The sequence below is a fragment of the Cynocephalus volans genome, chromosome 6 (assembly GCF_027409185.1).
Source record: "Cynocephalus volans isolate mCynVol1 chromosome 6, mCynVol1.pri, whole genome shotgun sequence".
Classification (NCBI taxonomy): Eukaryota; Metazoa; Chordata; class Mammalia; order Dermoptera; family Cynocephalidae; genus Cynocephalus; species Cynocephalus volans.
In genome coordinates this window covers 105,144,124-105,161,821 of record NC_084465.1, presented here as the reverse complement: position 1 = coordinate 105,161,821, position 17,698 = coordinate 105,144,124, and the positions used below count along the sequence as shown (strand labels likewise).

General features: G+C 45.4%; 1 protein-coding gene across 1 annotated transcript in view; it reads left to right on the top strand.

Annotated features, from left to right (window-relative positions):
* Nucleotides 1–9,067: 9,067 nt before the first annotated feature.
* TVP23A (trans-golgi network vesicle protein 23 homolog A) overlaps nucleotides 9,068–17,698 on the top strand; it is a 35,212-nt gene continuing 26,581 nt past the window's right edge. The window contains exons 1-2 of the mRNA XM_063099148.1: nucleotides 9,068–9,111; nucleotides 9,377–9,456. Of these exons, the coding sequence (XP_062955218.1) occupies nucleotides 9,103–9,111; nucleotides 9,377–9,456 (89 nt within the window). The 5' untranslated portion in view covers nucleotides 9,068–9,102. The remainder of the gene's footprint in view (nucleotides 9,112–9,376; nucleotides 9,457–17,698) is intronic.

The window sequence follows — 17,698 nt, the reverse complement described above, 5'->3', positions numbered from 1 at the left end:
GGCAGGCTTCCAGTACAGACAAGCGGCACAGAGCCTCCAAGAAAGGAGGCCTCAGCAAGAGCTGGCAGCATTCAGGGGATAAGGAAGAGCAGCAGGAATGACATTTAGTGTACACCTCCTCCGTGCCAGGCACGGTGCGAATCGTTTTACATGGATCCATCGCTAATCCTCACACTACCCTCCTAGGGAGGGGCTCATATCACTAGGACATTACAGGTGGGGAAATTGAGCCACAGGACAGATAAGCAACTTGCAGTCTACGTCAGGCTCCATATCTTGCAGAGGTTCTTTATCCTTCAGAAGAAGGGCGGTTGGCGCAGGGGGTTAAATAGTGAGGTGGGGGTGGGAGTTGGCTGTGATCAGACCCAGGCAGGGTGGAAGCAACAGACCCCAGACCTGTCATGCCAGGACCAGCGGTCCCTCCTGCCCCTCAGCCCAACATTCCCATGGGTGGCATTCTCTAGGATCCTGCTGACCCCTAAGATCTGCCCACCTGGCACCTGGCGATGGCTCTGCTGTTCCATCCCCCCCAACCCAGATAGGGTTGCTAGATCCAGCAAATGAAAATAAGGGAGACCAGCTATCTTTATTTTTGCACAGGGTCCTACCATCACAGAGCTGATATTCAAGTTAAGAGAGAATAAGAATGATCAAACATGGAAACAAGGAAAAGATAAGAGATGCAAAAGGACTCTCAAGAATACACAGTGGAAAGAGCTGATTGGGTGGCACGTTAGGGAGGAGGACAGGAAGGGCTGCTCTGAGCTTCTATGTTTTGAGCCCTGTGAAAAATCTGCCCATGTGGTAGGGGAGCATCAGTGGAGAGGAAATAGCATTTGCAAAGGCCTTAAGAGGGAAAGGCCTTGGTGTGTTCTGAGAATGGCTGAAATCTGGTTAGTGTGTTGGTAGCGGAGTTAGCATCACCAGCTGGCCTGAAAAGGGCCAGTCCTGCCAAGCAATCTTATGAGCCCTGGATGGAAGTTTGGCATCTACCTGATAAGAGGGTGAAGGTGGAAGCCACCTGGCTGAGGACAGAGACCAGGTTTCCTCCTGTCACCTCTGCACAGGGCTGGGGACAGCTCTGGCTGCAGGGGTGGGAGGCCCTGCTAAGTCTGCACTAAGAGCAAAGTTAGGAATGCCTAGCGAAAGGGCCTTGTTTGTTGGGAAACCCTCTGGTCTCTGGACCAACCACCACCATTAATGCAGCAAGCGCTTTGAAGGTAAGGCCCAGCTCTTCCTGTTTACCTGGCTTCCCGGCTCTGTCCCAGCCCCAAACTTGCAGTAACATTTCTTTGGCAAGTCGTCTATCATCTTGACAGCTGTCCCTGGGGGTGGTGGGGTGGGGTGGTGTTCTCAGGATCTATTTCAGGCAGGCTGAGAGTGTGGGGTCTCCCATCTGAGGGATGAGACCATCAGAACAGACTGTGGGAAAAAGACGTAAAGAACAAAGGACCCAGGTCCTTCCGCAAACATGTAAGAAAAGAGCGTGGGAGAGAAACCTCCTCCTGGCTTAAGAGACTTATTCATGTATTAATTACATGCAACGTGTGCTCCTTATTAGGATGCAATTTAAGTGAACTGTGGGAAATAAAAATATTAATGAGGTAATCGGGATGGAGTCTGTAGGGATGTTGAATAAGACCCCTGATACTAAGGATTAGTATTAATTTTTTAGGCATGATGATGATATTGTGGCTTTTAAAAAAATGACATATAGTGGTTTCTTTAAAAAAGAATTGAGATGTAAGTCACATCCTATAAAATTCATCCTTTTAAAGTGAAACATTCAACAGTTTTTAGTATATTCATAAAGTTGTACAATTCACCACCATCTAATTCCAGAACATTTTTATCACTCCAAAAAGAAACCCCATATTAATTAGGAATCACTCCCACCTCCTCCCTTCCCCAGTCCCTGGTAACTCCTAATTTACTCTCTGTCTCTATAGATTTGCTTATTCTGAGCATTTCATATAAATGAAATCGTACTTTGTGTGACCTTTTGGGTCTGGCTTCTTTCACTCAGTGTAATGTTTTCAAAGCTCATCCATATTGCAGTGTGTGTCAGTGCTTCTTACGGCTGGATAGCGTTCTGTTGTATGAATAGACCATTTTCTGCTTATCCTTTCATTGGCTGATGGACATTTGGGCAGTTATGAATAATGCTGTTATGAACACTCAGGTACAAGGTTCTGTGCGAACGTGTTTTCAGTTCTCTTGGGCACATACCTGGGGGTGGAATTTCTGGTGGCTTTCTTTCTCAACAGTCCGTTTTTAGAGCTAAATACTGAAATGTAAAGATGAAATAATACATTGAACTTTAAAATCATATGGAAGGGGGAAGTAGACAATGTATCTGCACAAAAAGATGGGCTGTACCAAATTCTAGAATTTGGAATCAGTGATTGGTATATAAAGGTTTATTATGCTGTTAGCTTTTATATTTGTTTAAATTTTTGCACTAACTTTAAAAAAAAAAAATGTTGAGGCTCAGTTCGGAAAAGACTTCCCTGTGTCCCTTTCTACATCCCACCTAATCACTCTCCAGTAATAGAAACATAATGCAAGCCACATACATAATCTAAAATTTTTAAAAGTAAAAAGAAACAGGTGATATTAATTTTAATAATACATTTTCTTTAACCCAATATATGAAAGATTATCATTACAACATGTAAGCAATTAAACGATTGTTCTTTTACATTCTTTTTTTCCTACTATGTCTTCAAACTCCAGTGTGTATTTTGTACCAATGGTTTGTCTCCATTTGGCCTTGTCCCATTTCAAGGGCTCAATAGTGACTCATGGGTCACAGATCAGACAGAGCAGCTTTGTTTGTGGCATTTAGTGCACTTTTCATAAGCTCTGGTTTCTTTATTTTTTTTCTTTACTTGGCTGTATTTATCTACGTGCAACTAGAACGTCGGCTCCAAAGGGTTAGCACTTGTGTGTCTCGCTAAGTGCTATATCCCTATACCCGCACCAGTGTGTTGAGCACAGCTGGGGTCAGGATTTGCACCAGAAACTATCTGGGTAGAAACCCAAGGCTCATTCCATGTACCGGCACCTGCCAATGGCGAGGCGGAGAGGGCACCAAAAGCAGCCTGTGGGAGGTGAGCCTCCTTCTTCCCTCGGCCCTCTGCTCTGCCTTCCTGGGTTCTCTACACTGGCTGCCAGCATAGAGAAGGATCAGGGGGCTGGGTCAGGTGGGAGAAGTGCTTGTGAAGTGGGCATGAGGGTGAGGGTCACAGGAGCAGCTGTACAGACAGGAGGGTGGAACCGTCTGACTGCGTGGGCCTGGACATATTTGGGCCCGAGGACATAGGGCTGCAAGGTAAACATGACACCAGGTAAATTTGAACTTGAGAAAAACAACTGATAATTTTTAAGTATGTTCCAAATATTACATGGGACATACTTATACTAATAAATTATTTGTCACTTGTCTCAAATTCAAATTTAGCTTGGTTTTTGCTATGGTTTGAATATGTCCCCCAAAAGTTCATCTGTTGGAAACCTGGTCCCAATGCAGCAGTGCTGAGAGGTGAGACCTTGGGAGGTGATTAATCCATCATGGATTAATGGATTAATGAGTTAGCAAGAGAGTGGGTTACAGCGGGTCTGTTGTAGCAGCCAATTTGGCCATACCTTATGAGACCCCTCACCATGTGATGCCCTGTGCCACCTCTAGACTCTGCAGAAAGTCTCCACCAGAAAGAAGGCCCTCCCAAGATGTGGCCCCTTGACCTCAGACTTCCCAGCCTCCAGATTGTAAAAAATAAATTTCTTTTCTTTATAAACTACCCAGTCTCTGTTATTCAGATATAGCAATAGAATATGGACTAAGATAGTTCCCATATTTTAGTTTGCTAGATCTGGCAACCCTACCTGGGGAGGAATGGCAGGGCCATCACCAGGTTCCTGTGGGCAGATCTTAGGGGCCAGTGGGATCTTAGGAAGTACTGCCCATGGGAATGCCAGGCTGAGGCAGAGGAGGGGCAACAGAAAGCAGACTAAGACAGAAGACTGGTACCAAGAGTGGGGTCGTTCTTAATAACAAATACGTGAAAATGTAGGAGCTGCTTTGGAATTGGGTAATGAGTAGAGGCTGGAAGAGTTTGGAGGAGCAGGCTAGAAAATGCCTGCATTGCTATAAATGGAGCATTAAAGGTGATTCTGGAGAGGGATCAGAAGGTGAGAAGATTAGGGAAAGCCTGAATTTTCTTACAAATCCCCTGTGTGGTTGTGACCAAAACGTCAGCAGAAATATGGACAGTAAAGGCCATCCTGATGAGGTCTCTGATGGAAATGAGGGACAAAATATGGAAGCTGTAGTAAAAACCATCCTTGTTACAAAATAGCAAAGACCTTGGTGGAATTTTGTCCTTGTCCTAGGACTGCATGGAATGCAGAATTTAAGAACAATGATCTAGGATTTCTGGCAGAACAAATATCTAAGAACAAAGTATTCAGGCTGCTTTAAATGTGTATGGCTACTTTCAACCACTTACATTAAGCTGTGAGAGGGAAAAATGACTTAAAGACAGAATTTGTAATCAAAAGGGAAGCAAAGCAAAAAGATTTGGAAAAACTCTCAGCCTGGCCATGTAAAGAGTGAAAAAGTATGTTTGGGATAGGAAACCAAGGGTGTGGCCCAGCAACCATGTGTTAAGGAGAAAGACCCCCAAAGGCATTTCAGAGATCTTTGAGGCTGCCCCTCTCATCACAGAGCCAGAGGCCTAGGAGGGCAGAATGGTTTCAGGGGGTGTGCTCTTAGTGCCTTCCACAGGCTTGCTGCCTGGGGCCCCCTAGGGTCTCTGCTCCCCGCATTCTGGCACAGCACTCTTTGGCTGCCCCAGCCATGGCTCAAGTAACGCTCAGGTGCAGTTCATTCCACTTCTTGAGGATGGAAGGAGAGGGGCAAACAGTAAGCCTTGGCAGTGTCCACCTTCACCTAATTCTGCAGGCCTGCAGAATGCAAGAGCTATGGAGGCATGGCAGCTTCCACCTCGATTTCAAAGGATGTATTGAATAGCTTGTGGATCCAGACAGACTTGTTGCAGGAGCAGAGCCACTGCAGGGAGCCTCTACTAGGGCAATGATGAGTGGAAATGTGGTGTGGGAGCTGCTACAGAATTCCCACATTAGGGCAATACCTAATGGAACCACAGGGGCAGGACTGCTGCTGAAACCCTAGCACTGTAGAGCTACCAGTGTGCAATGCCAGCCTGAAAAGCCACAGGCACCCAACTCCAACCTGTCAGAGCAGCCATGTGGGCTGAACCCAGCAAAGCCATGGGGTGTGGGTTGCCCAAGGCCTTGGGGACCCAACTTCCACCCCAGGAATTGGACATGGATTTGCAGGAGATTATTCTCCAGCTTTAAGATTTAATTTTGGGGCCAGCCTGTGGCTCACTTGGGAGAGTGTGGTGCTGAAACACCAAGTCAAGGATTAAGATCCCCTTACCGGTCATCTTTTTTTTAAAAAAAGGATTTAATTTTGTTTACCTGGTTGGGTTTTGGACTTACTTGGGACCAGTTACCCCTCTCTTTTTCTTTTGCTCCCTTTTGGAATGGGATGTTTATGTTACATCTGTCCCACCATTGTATTTTAGAAGCAGATAATTTGATTTCACAGGCTCACTGCTAAAAGGAATTTGCCTCAAGGTGAATTATGACTTGAGTTTCACTCATATCCAATTTAGATGAAACTTGGAACTTTGGACTTTTGAGTTGATGCTGGAATGAGTTAAGACTTTGGAACAAGTGGGATGGAATGAATATATTCTACATCTGAGAAGGACATAAATTTTGGGAGCAAAGGGTGGAATGCTACGGTCTGAGTGTGTCCCCCAAAAGTTCATGTGTTGGAAACTTGGTTCCCAATGTAGCAGTGGACAGGTGGGATCTTTGGGAGGTGATTAATGGATTAATGGGTTATCAAAAGAGTGGGTATCATAAGAGTGGATCTGTTATAGAAGCCAGTTTGGTGGTTTCTCCTGAGCCCCCTTGCCATGTGATGCCCTGTGCTACCTCTGGACTCTGCAGAGAGTCCCCCATCAGCAAGAAGGCCCTCACCAAATGTCACCCCTCAGTATTGGACTTTCCAGTCTTCTGAACTGTAAAAATAAATTTCTTTTTAAAATAAATTACCCAGTCTCAGTTATTCAGTTATAGCAACAGAAAAGAGACTAAGACAGTTCTCTTATTTTTATTTGCTAGATCTGGCAACCCTACCTGGGGAGGAATGGCAAGGCCGTCACTAGGTTCCAGGTGGGCAGATCTTAGGGGCCAGTGGGATCTTAGGGAGTGCTAACCACAGGAATGCCCGGCTGAGGGTGAGGAAGAACTGCTGGCCCTGAAATGACGGACTTGGGGGCTGTTGCTGCCACTCTGCCTGGTGAGGGGATTGGGTGCATCTCAGGGTCTTTTCCAGTCCCAGATCTGTTCCCAGCTCTTTATACCAACTTCGCTTTGCCCACAATTAAAGACTCAAACAGTGCGTGGCTTAGAGCTTGTCATGGTCCTGCCAGGTCAACCCTGTCCCTCTTTCCCCTGGGCATTTCTCTTCAGCCTCTGGGCTCCAGCACCCTGGCCTGCCTTCACCAGATTTCACACCCAAGCTTCTGCCTCCTGGTCCAGGGTTCCTGGGTCATTGGAAGGAAGGGTCATGCACAGGACCTCTGTCCCAGGTGCCATTTGTCCTGGGTACATGCAGTGTGGAGCCAACAGTAGCTCTGCTCCACTGTGAAGACAGATGCTCCTCAGTGGAAGGGGTGAGTCTAACATGAGGCTCACATCCTGTGTGTTTCAGCCAGAGGGGTTCTTCAGACCCCAGGCCCCTCTGCTGATAACCATAAGTCACTGTCACCAGGGCTGTTGTTTCCTGAACTCTTACTCTGGGGAGGGTATTTTATGCGTGTTTAATCTAGTCCTTATGTCATCCCTGCCAGGTGGGGGGGAAGTGTGATCCCACTTTACAGATGTGAAGACTGAGGCCAGAGGGATGAAGTCAGGACCAATAATGAGTTCCTTACACAACCCTTGGGGTCTCTGCCCACCCCCCAAATTCAGTAAGCTGACCTCACAGAGGGCCATCAGGTGTGTGCATGCCGTAAGAATGCTTTCTCCTGGGGAGGGAATGACAGAGCTGCAGGTCCAGCATCTGCAGCCTCAGCCCTCTGCTCCCACGTGGACAAATCAGGAGGGGGAGAGTGGAGTGACACTGTGTCTGTAGTGTGACCTCCAGAGGGCAGGAACTGTGGCTGTTTTTTGAGGCATCTCCAACCCAATGGCTGAGAATGACAGTTGGCCCCAAATGGGGCTTCCAAGGGGGTTTTCCCATCTCCCCACCTCCGTGGGGGACTGTCTGAACCCCAACTCAACAGACACCACCAGCTGGTGATTCTCAGGGTCAGAGGAAAAGCCCCTAAATGTTCAGCAACGGCTTCTCACCTCCATCTGCCCTCCACCAAGTTCCCTTCCTCCCCCATCTCGCCTCCCAGGCCACTGGGGCCCATGGAGTGTGTGCTTCTCAGTTTGACACTTCTGGGCCTGGAGCCAGCTTTGGGCAGGAAGAGCTAACAGGCCTTTCTAGAAAACCAAGCCTTGGTGGTTTAGATCCTTACATTTCAAAGGGTGGTCCAGACACTGGCACCATCAGCCTGAACTACCATTTTGATAGAAATGCAGAGTCTCAGAACCTTGAGAACCTGCCTTCTAACCAGACCCCAGGTGATTCATTTGCACATTGAAGGATGACACATTTTAAAGCACTGGTTCTCCTCCTGGGCTGCCCAACACCTGGGGGCTTTAAAAACACTGGTGCCGGGTCCCACCCCCAGGGATTTAATTGGTGTACCGTACAACCTGGGCAGCGGGCTTTTAGAAGCTACCTGAATTGCAGCAGAGTCTGGTAAATACTTTGTAAAAAGGGCTTGGCTCCTGAAGATGGCTTTCTGTCCCCAGGAGAAAGCACTCCCCCTCCAGGCTCATTTGCAGGCCCTTTGTGGGGCCAGCTTAGGGAATGCGGGGGGGGGGGGGGGGGGGGGGGGGGGGGGGAGCCCCAGGCCCAGCCCAGGGATCAGAGATAAGGCAGTTCTAGACTCCACCGCCACCCACGGGGGCCAGGGTGGCTGAATCATGTCAGGAACTTGGGGCCCAGTGGCCATTTTGGGGGTCACCAGGAGTAGAGGGCAGGCATCTATTGCCCAAGGCGGGAGGACAAAGGGCAGTACTTGCTGAGTGGCATCTTGATGCTCAGCCCTCTGCCCCTGGGTGGGGGTCAGGAGCAGGAGAGGGCACTGAGAAGAGGGGAGTGACATTGTCCTGGGCCAGGAAAGACCCTCAGGTGACAAGTTTTCTTTCCTGGGAGATAACGGGGAGGGCCTAGACATCCAGAAACACTATTACTGTTAATGATGATGATGATAATAATAATAGTAATATTTTGTGTTCAGTATGTGCCTGGTACCCATGCACGCGGCTCTGACCGCAGTTCCCACGCTGGGGCTGCAGCAGCCTTACCTGTTAAAAGGCAGATTCCAGGGCCTCACGGCAGGCCTTTAGAATCCCCCCAACCCCCTACCCCGGCCGGTCCTGGAAATCTGCTTTTCATAAGAGCCCTGGGGCATTCTTGGGTGCAGAGACTTTTGCAAACCCTGAATGCGGCTGCCCAACATTGGCATTCATTCATTCCTTTGTCACTCACTCATTCGACATTTATGGAACATCCACACCATTCACTGACCCAGCCCTCACTATTGCTCCCAGGGTCACTGTCCACGGTCCCCCAGAACCGTCCTCTCCTTCTGCCGCTTTCTTCGCCCTCGACCCCTCCACTGGCGTGGTCGGATCTTTCTCTCCGGGGTGCGTTCCCCAGCGAGCCCCTCCACCCGGGACCCCCGCAAGCCCCGCCCCGCGCCGGGAGCCGAGCCCCACCCCCACCCGCGACTGCGCTCTGGGCTCCGCGGCCCAGTCCCCACCCGGCGACCTGCGTGGAGGCGGCCCCGCGGGCTCAGGCCCCGCACGCTCGCGTCCCCCCGCAGCAGGCATCCGAGCCCTGGAGCTGGGGTGTGGGCGCCAGGTGCGCTTCCCGGGAGGATGAAGCAGGTAGGGCGGCCGGGGTGCTGCGGCTGGAAGGATGATGGCGAGGACGGGAGGAGCCTGCGCGAGCGCGGGGAGAAGCCGGGCGGAAGAGGGATGTGCCGAGCCCGGGGTCCGGAGGATGGAGAGGGACCCTGCCAGCTCTGAGGGACCACTTGGGAACCCAACGAGGTGCGAGGTGTGCAGTGACCAGCCCCGGGAGTGCGGGGCGGGTGGGGGTGGGGGTGTGCTCTGCGGCGGGCCTGCCACCTGCCCTTGGTGTTCCCCCCAGGCCTTGGTGGACGATACTGAGGATGTGTCCCTGGACTTTGGTAATGAAGAGGAGCTGGCCTTTAGGAAAGCCAAGATCAGGTAGGTTGGGACCGGGCTTGGGCAAGCATTCCCCAAAGCTGCAAATTCCTTTATTCATTTACTCACTCATTCATTCAGAGTATGTCAAGCACCTGCTGTGTGCCAGGCATGGGGATAAGGACACACCTCTGGGCAGATCAGACAAGGTCCCTGCCCTCCTGGAGCCTGCAGTCTGGGAGGGAGGAGGGGGCTGAGCGAACACTGAACAGGAAAACAAAGACATTAACAAGATAATCATAGAGTGTGAAAGAGGAAGAAATCTACAGGGTAATGAAGGAAAAAGTAACTGTGGAAAGCCGCTTTCCTTAGTGCAGTCAGGGAGGGCCTCTCTGAGGAGGTGATGTTTGAGCTGAGACCTGAATCATGAGAAGCAGTCAGCCATGGGGGACTCTGGAGGAAGAGTGTTTGAAGCCGAAGGAACAGCAAGTGCAAAGGCCTGGAGGCTGAGCTGGAAGGTCAGAGAAAGGCCTCTGGCTAGAGGGCAGTTGGGGAGGGGAGAGGGGCCAGCAGGAGGCTGGAGAGGTGAGAAAGGGCTTGGATTTTTATTCTAATCCCTGCTCAGCTCCAGCCAGACAAAGCTGTCCTGGGGTAAGTCATCTGCCTGCCCAACCCCTTCAGCATCCCCAAAGATAGCAGGACTAAGGCATACCAAGGCATGAGGAATGACCTGTGAACATAGTTGCCGATGGCCCAGGCAGCTGCCACATCTAGAAATACCCACAGCTCAGCCAAACTCACTTACCTGGTTCTGCCGCATCTCTCCTTCCAGTTCTCAGAGCCAGCAGGTGTGAGGCCTTGGCACCTAAATGCTATTCCTTTTAAAATCTCTGTTTTTAACATTGAATTCTCTGATTCAAATCCAATAAACCCCAGAATAGAAGAGACTGTATTAGTTTGTCATGGCCACTATAACAAATTATCATAAACTTGTTGGCTTAGAACAACCGAAGTTTATTCTATAGTTCTGGAGGCCAGAAATCCAAAATTAGTTTTATTGGGCTGAAACCAAGGTCAGAGGGCCACAGTCCCTTCAGAGGCACTGGGAGAAAATCTGTTTCTTTGCTTTTTCCAGTTTCTGCTGGCTGCCAGTATTCCTTGGCTTGTGGCCCCTTCCTCTGTCTTCAAGGCCACCAGTGTCCCTCTCTGCTCCATATTCACGGGACTTTCTTGTGTGTGTGTGTGAAGTCTGCCCGTGCCTCTCTCTTATAAGGATATTTATGATGGCATTTAGGGACCACCCATATAATCTAGGATAATCTCTGCATCTCAAGATCTTCAACTAAATCACATCCGCAAAGTCCCTTTTGCCATTTAAGGTAACATTCACAGGTTCTGGGGATTAGGACCTGGATATTTTTGGGGGCCATTGATCATTCTACCATAAGGGCCAATGATTGTCTTTAAGGAAAGACACCGTAAGAGAACTGGAATCCTGCGTAAAGAATCTTATGGAACATCTAAACTCATTTTGTGCTCAGTCTCCATTAAGCATGTCCTGTATACCTGGCTCTGGCTGGTGCCTGAGGATGTTCAGTATACAGGACACAGCCTCTGCCCTTACAGAGTGCCCTGTCTAGGGTAGGGTTCTTTTATCTTGACACTCCTGACTTTTTAGGCCAGGTACTTCTTTGTTGTGGGCCAGTATCCCTGACCTTCCCTCACCAGCACCCACCACCCAAAGTCTCCAGACATTGCCAAATATCCTCTGGGAGGCAAACTCACCCCCCGTTGAAAACCACTGGTATTGGGGGGAGGGAGTAGGCACGCCAGTGGTTGTTACCACTCAGTGTTTTAAATGCTGTCATAAGCTGAAGCTTGGGCACTTATCCTGGTCAGAGGAGGAAGGATGGGTAGGAGTTAACTAGGCAGGGAAGGGTAGATAGCTCATGTGGAGACTTGCAGGTGAGATCGTGAGTTTAGGGTATTGGGAGATGCTCACTATGGCTCAAGACCAGGGCTGCTGGGAAGTGGACTGAGTAGAGGCTGGGGCCAGACCCCAAAGGGCTTATAAGCCAAGTTCTAATGCTGCACTGTCCACTAGAAATTTCTATAAGAATAGGAATGGGCTCTATGTGCACGATCCAATATGGTGGCTGCTAGCCACCTGTGGCTTTTGAGCATTTGAAATGTGGCTTTTGTGACTGAGGGACAGAAATTCTGCTATTATTTAACTTTTATTCATTTAAATGTAAATAGTCACATGTGGCTACCATATTAGACAGTGCGGTTCTAGGGATTAGTCACCACTGAAGGATTTCATGCAAGGCAGTGATGTGATCAGGATTGCAGGACGGGGTGGAGAAATCTGGGAGTTTGGACCAGGCCACTGGCAGAGGTGGTAAAGATGTAGGGTGGGGACAGGCACAGCCAAAGAGGACCCAGGTGAAGGAGTGCTTATGGGGGAAAGATGTTGAGCTCAGAGTGGTCTTTGTTGGGTTGCAGAGGAACATTCTAATAGTCAGGTTCGGTGGGCAGCTGGGAGGAGCTCGCAGAGTCATCAGGGCTGCAATCAGGGATCTGGGAAGCAGCAGCTCACGGATCCATGTGTATTTGAGAGCTACCAATCCCAGAATCCTCTGGTGTGCCTGATGCAGATTCCTGGGCCTGGCTCTGGCCTTATTCACAGGGGGTAGGCCTAGTAACATGAATTTTTAGCACACCCTGAGGCTGGCTGGTTAGCTCAATATAGAGAGTGTGGTGCTGGTAACACCAAGGTCACTGGTTTGGATTCCTGTACTGGCCACCTGTCCCCTCCACCTCCCCCAAAATAGCATGCCCAGTAGATTCCTGATATGCAGGAATGTAGAGGTGGCTCTAAAATCCCAAAAATAAATGAACTCACTCCACAGCAATGTGGAAAGTGGATTCTTTTTTTTTTTTTTTTTTTAGTTTTATTTTATTTTGTCAATATACAATGTGGTTGATTATCGTGGCCCATTACCAAAACTTCCCTCCCTCCTCCCTCTCCCCCTCCCTCCCAACAACCTCATATCTGTTCACTTGTTGTATCACCAAGGAATTGTAATTGTTATGTCTTCTCCCCCGCCCAGGTTGTTTGTGTATTTATTTATTTATTTATTTATTTTTAGCTCCCACAAATAAGTGAGAACATGTGATATTTCTCTTTCTGTACCTGACTCGTTTCACTTAATGTAATTCTCTGTGGGTCCATCCATGCTGTTGCAAATGGCAGTATTTCATTCTTTTTTATAGCAGAGTAGAATTCCATTGTGTAGATATAGCACATTTTCCGTATCCTCTTATCTGATGATGGACATTTGGGCTGGTTCAAACTCTTAGCTATTGTAAAGAGTGCTGCAATGAACATTAGAGAACAGGTATACCTTCGACTTGATGATTTCCATTCCTCTGGGTATATTCCCAGCAGTGGGATAGCTGGGTCATATGGTAGATCTATCTGCAATTGTTTGAGGAAATTCCATACCATTTTCCATAGAGGCTGCACCATTTTGCAGTCCCACCAACAATGTATGAGAGTTCCTTTTTCTCCGCAATCTCGCCACCATTTATCATTTACAGTCTTTTGGATATCAGCCATCCTAACTGGGGTGAGATGGTATCTCAGTGTGGTTTTGATTTGCATTTCCCGGATGCTGAGTGATGTTGAGCATTTTTTCATGTGTATGTTGGCCATTCGTATATCTTCCTTAGAGAAATGCCTACTTAGCTCTTTTGCCCATTTTTTATTGGGTTACTTGTTTTTTTGTTGTAAAGTTGTTTCAGTTAATCTTATATTCTGGATATTAATCTTTTGTCACATGTATATTTTGCAAATATTTACTCCCACTCTGTTCGTTGCCTTTTAACTCTGTTAATTGTTTCTTTTGCTGTGTAGAGGTTTTTTAGTTTGATACAATCCCATTTGTTTCTTTTTCCTTTGGTTGCCCGTGCTTTTGGGGTCATATTCATGAAGTCTGTGCCCAGTCCTACTTCCTGGGGTGTTTCTCCTATGTTTTCTTTAAGAAGTTTTATTGTTTCAGGGTGTATATTTAATTCTTCAATCCATTTTGAGTTGATTTTGGTATATGGTGAGAGGTATGGGTCTAGTTTCATTCTCCTGCATATTGATATCCAGTTCTCCCAGCACCATTTGCTGAAGAGGCAGTCTCTTCCCCAGTGTATAGACTTGGTGCGTTAGTCAAAGATCAGATGGCTGTAGGTGTGTGGGTTGATTTCTGGATTCTCTATTCTATTCCATTGATCAGTGTGTCTGTTTTTATGCCAGTACCATGCTGTTTTGGTTATTATAGCTTTGTAGTATAGTTTAAAGTCTGATAGTGTTATGCCTCCAGCTTTTTTTTTTTTTTTTTTTTTTTTTTTTTTTTTGCTCAGAATTGCTTTGGCTATGCATGGCCTTTTGTTATTCCATATAAATGTCTGGATAGTTTTTTCCGTTTCTGAGAAAAACGTCATTGGAATTTTGATGGGGATTGAATTGAATCTGTAGATCACTTTGGGTAGTATGGACATTTTCACAATGTTGATTCTTCCAATCCAAGAGCATGGAATATCTCTCCATCTTCTTGTGTCCTCTTTAATTTCTCTCAGCAGTGGTTTGTAGTTCTCATTATAGAGATTTTTCACATCCTTGGTTAACTCAATTCCTAAGTATTTTATTCTTTTGGTGGCTATTGTAAATGGGCAAGCTTTCTTGATTTCTCTTTCTGCATGTTCACTATTGCAGAATAAAAATGCTACTGATTTTTGTGTGTTGATTTTGTATCCTGCTACTTTGCTGAAATCATTTATCAACTTCAAGAGTATTTTGTAGAGGCTTTAGGCTGTTCGATATATAGGATCATGTCATCTGCAAAGAGGGACAGTTTGATTTAATCTTTTCCTATCTGGATGCCCTTTATTTCCTTCTCTTCTTTGATTGCTCTGGCTAGTACTTCCAACACTATGTTGAATAGGAGTGATGAGGGTGGGCATCCTTGTCTAGTTCCTGTTCTTAAAGGAAAAGCTTTCAGATTTTCCCCATTCAAGATGATATTAGTGGTGTGTTTATCATATATGGCTTTAATTATGTTGAGATACTTTCCATCTATACCTAACTTGTAGAGAGTCTTTATCATGAATGAGTGTTGAATTTCATCAAATGCTTTTTCAGCATCTATAGAGATGATCATATGGTCCTTGTGTTTGATTTTATTGATATGGTCAATCACATTTATTGATTTGCGTATGTTGAACCAACCTTGCATCCCTGGGATGAATCCCACTTGATCATGGTGTATAATTTTGCATATGTGTTGCTGTATTCTGTTAGCTATTATTTTATTGAGTATTTTTGCATCTATATTCATGAAGGATATTGGCCTGTAGTTTTCTTTTTTAGTTGTATCTTTACCTGGTTTTGGTATCAGGGTGATGTTTCTTCATAGAATGAGTTTGGGAGAATTGCCTCTGTTTTAATCTTTTGGAATAGTTTGTAGAGAATTGGTATCAGTTCCTCTTTGAATGTTTGGTAAAATTCTGCTGTGAATCCATCTGGTCCTGGGCTTTTCTTTGTTGGGAGCCTTCTGATAACAGCTTCAATCTCCTTTATTGTTATTGGTCTGTTCAGATTTTCTACATCTTCTTGGCTCAGTTTTGGGAGCTTGTGTGTGTCCAGAAATTTATCCATTTCCTCCAGATTTTCAAATTTGCTGGCATATAGTCGTTTATAGTAGTCTCAAATGATTCCTTGTATTTCAGATGTATCAGTTGTAATATTGCCTTTTTCATGTCTAATTTTTGTTGTTTGGATCTTCTCTCTTCTTTTTTTAGTTAGCCGTGCTAATGGTTTGTCAATTTTATTTATCTTTTCAAAAAAACAACTTTTTGATTCATTGATCTTTTGTATTGTTTTCTGGGTTTCAATTTCACCAAGTTCTGCTCTGATCTTAATGATTTCTTTCCATCTGCTAACTATGGGTTTGGATTGTTCCTGTTTTTCTAGTTATTTAAGGTGAAGTATTAGGTTGTTCACTTGCCATCTTTCCATTCTTCTGAAGTAAGCATTTAATGTGATAAATTTCCCCCTTAGTACTGCTTTTGCAGTATCCCATAGGTTTTGGTATGATGTATCATTGTTTTCATTAGTTTCAATCAATTTTTTGATTTCCTGTTTGATTTCTTCTTGGACCCATATGCATTAAGTAGAATGCTGTTTAATTTCCATGTGTTTGTATAGTTTCCAGAATTTCATTTGTTATTGATTTCTAATTTTAATCCATTGCGGTCTGAAAAATACATGGGATAATTCCAGTTTTTCTGAATTTGTTGAGACTTGATTTGTGACCTAACATGTGATCTATCCGGGAGAATGATCCATGTGCTGATGAGAAGAATGAATATTCTGAGGTTGTTGGATGGAATGTTCTGTAGATATCTGCCAAGTCCAATTGGTCTAGAGTATTGTTTAGATCTTGCGTTTCTCTGCTGATTCTTTGCCTAGATGATCTGTCCAATATTGATAGTGGGGTGTTCAGGTCCCCTGCTATTATGGTATTAGTGTCTATTTCCTTCTTTAGGTCTAAAAGAGTTTGTTTTATAAATCTGGCTGCTCCAACATTGGGTGCATATATATTTATGATTCTTATGTCTTCTTGAAGAATCAGTCCTTTTATCATTATGTAGTGGCCCTCATTATCTCTTTTTATGGTTTTTAGTTTAAAGTCTATTTTATGAGATATAACAATAGTTACTCCAGCTCGTTTTTCATTTCTGTTTGCATGGTAAATCTTTTTCCATCCTTTCACTCTTAGTCTATATGAGTCTTTATGGGTGAGGTGGGTCTCTTGAAGGCAGCATATAGTTGGGTCCTCCTTCTTAATCCAGTCAGCCAGTCTGTGTCTTTTGATTGGGGAATTTAATCCTTTTACATTAAGAGTTGTTATTGAAAGGTGTTGATTTACTCCTAGCATTTTATTGATTTTTGTTTGGATGTCTTAAGTGTCTTTTGTTCCTTTCTTTCTGATTTACTGTTTGTTTTCTGTATTTGTTGGTTACTTGGGTTGTAGATAAACTTTTTTTTCTCTTCATTGTTGCCATTTTTATTTTACTAGTGGGTTTTGATTTTTCTTGAGTTTTTATGGCAGTGGTAGTTGTTTTTCAGGTACCAAACCCTGTACTCCCTTGAGAATTTCCTGTAAGGGTGGTCGTGTGGTGGTGAACTCCTGCAGTTTTTGTTTGTCTGAGAAATATACTATTTGCCCTTCATTTTGGAAGGATAGCCTTGCAGAGTAGAGTATTCTTGGCTGACAATCTCTCTCTTTTAGTATTTTGAATATATCATCCCATTCCTTTCTGGCTTTTAGGTTTGTGATGAAAAGTTTGATATTAGTCTGATTGGAGCTCCGTTATAGGTGATTTGATGCTTCTCTCTTGCAGCTTTTAAGATTTTCTCTTTGTCTTTGAGTTTTGCCAATTTGACTACAACATGTCTTGGAGAAGACCTTTTTGGGTTGAATACATTTGGGGATCTTTGAGCTTCCTGAATCTGAAGATCTGTTTCTTTTCCTATACCTAGGAAGTTTCTGCCACTATTTTGTTGAATATGTTTTCAATGCAGTCTCCTTTTTCCTCCCCTTCTGGAATATTCATGACTTGGATATTTGAGTGCTTAAGGTTGTCTGATATCTCTCAGATTTTCTTCAATGTTTTTAATTCTTTTTTCTTTTTTTTTTTGTCTGCCTGTGTTATTTCAAACAGCCCTTCTTTAAGGTCAGAAGTTCTCTCTTCTGCTTCTGCAAGCCTGCTGGTTAAACTCTCTGTTGTGTTTTTTATTTGGTTGAATGAATTCTTCAGCTCAGCAAGCTCTGCTACATTCTTTTTCAGGGCATTTATTTACTTGTATATTTCTTCTTTCAGGTCCTGTATACTTTTCCTCATTTTATCATGTTGTCTAGCTGAGTTTTCTTTTATCTCATTTAGTTTCCTTAGAATTATCTCTCGAAATTCCTTGTCAGACATTTCAAGGGCTTCTTGTTCTATAGGATCTAGAGCTTGAAAGTTATTACCCTTTGGTGGTGTACTTTCTTGATTTTTCATATCTCTGGTATCTCTCCTTTGATGTTTAGTTATTGTGGCAGGGGATTTCACAGTCCACTGGCTTGACACTATTGTCTGGCTAGGATGCTGCTCGGACTGCCAATTTCGTATGGCTGCCTCAGTGTCTGCTCGGTTGCCCACTAGTGCCTCAGGTACGTGGTCACCTCAGATCTTGGGCCTCTCAGGG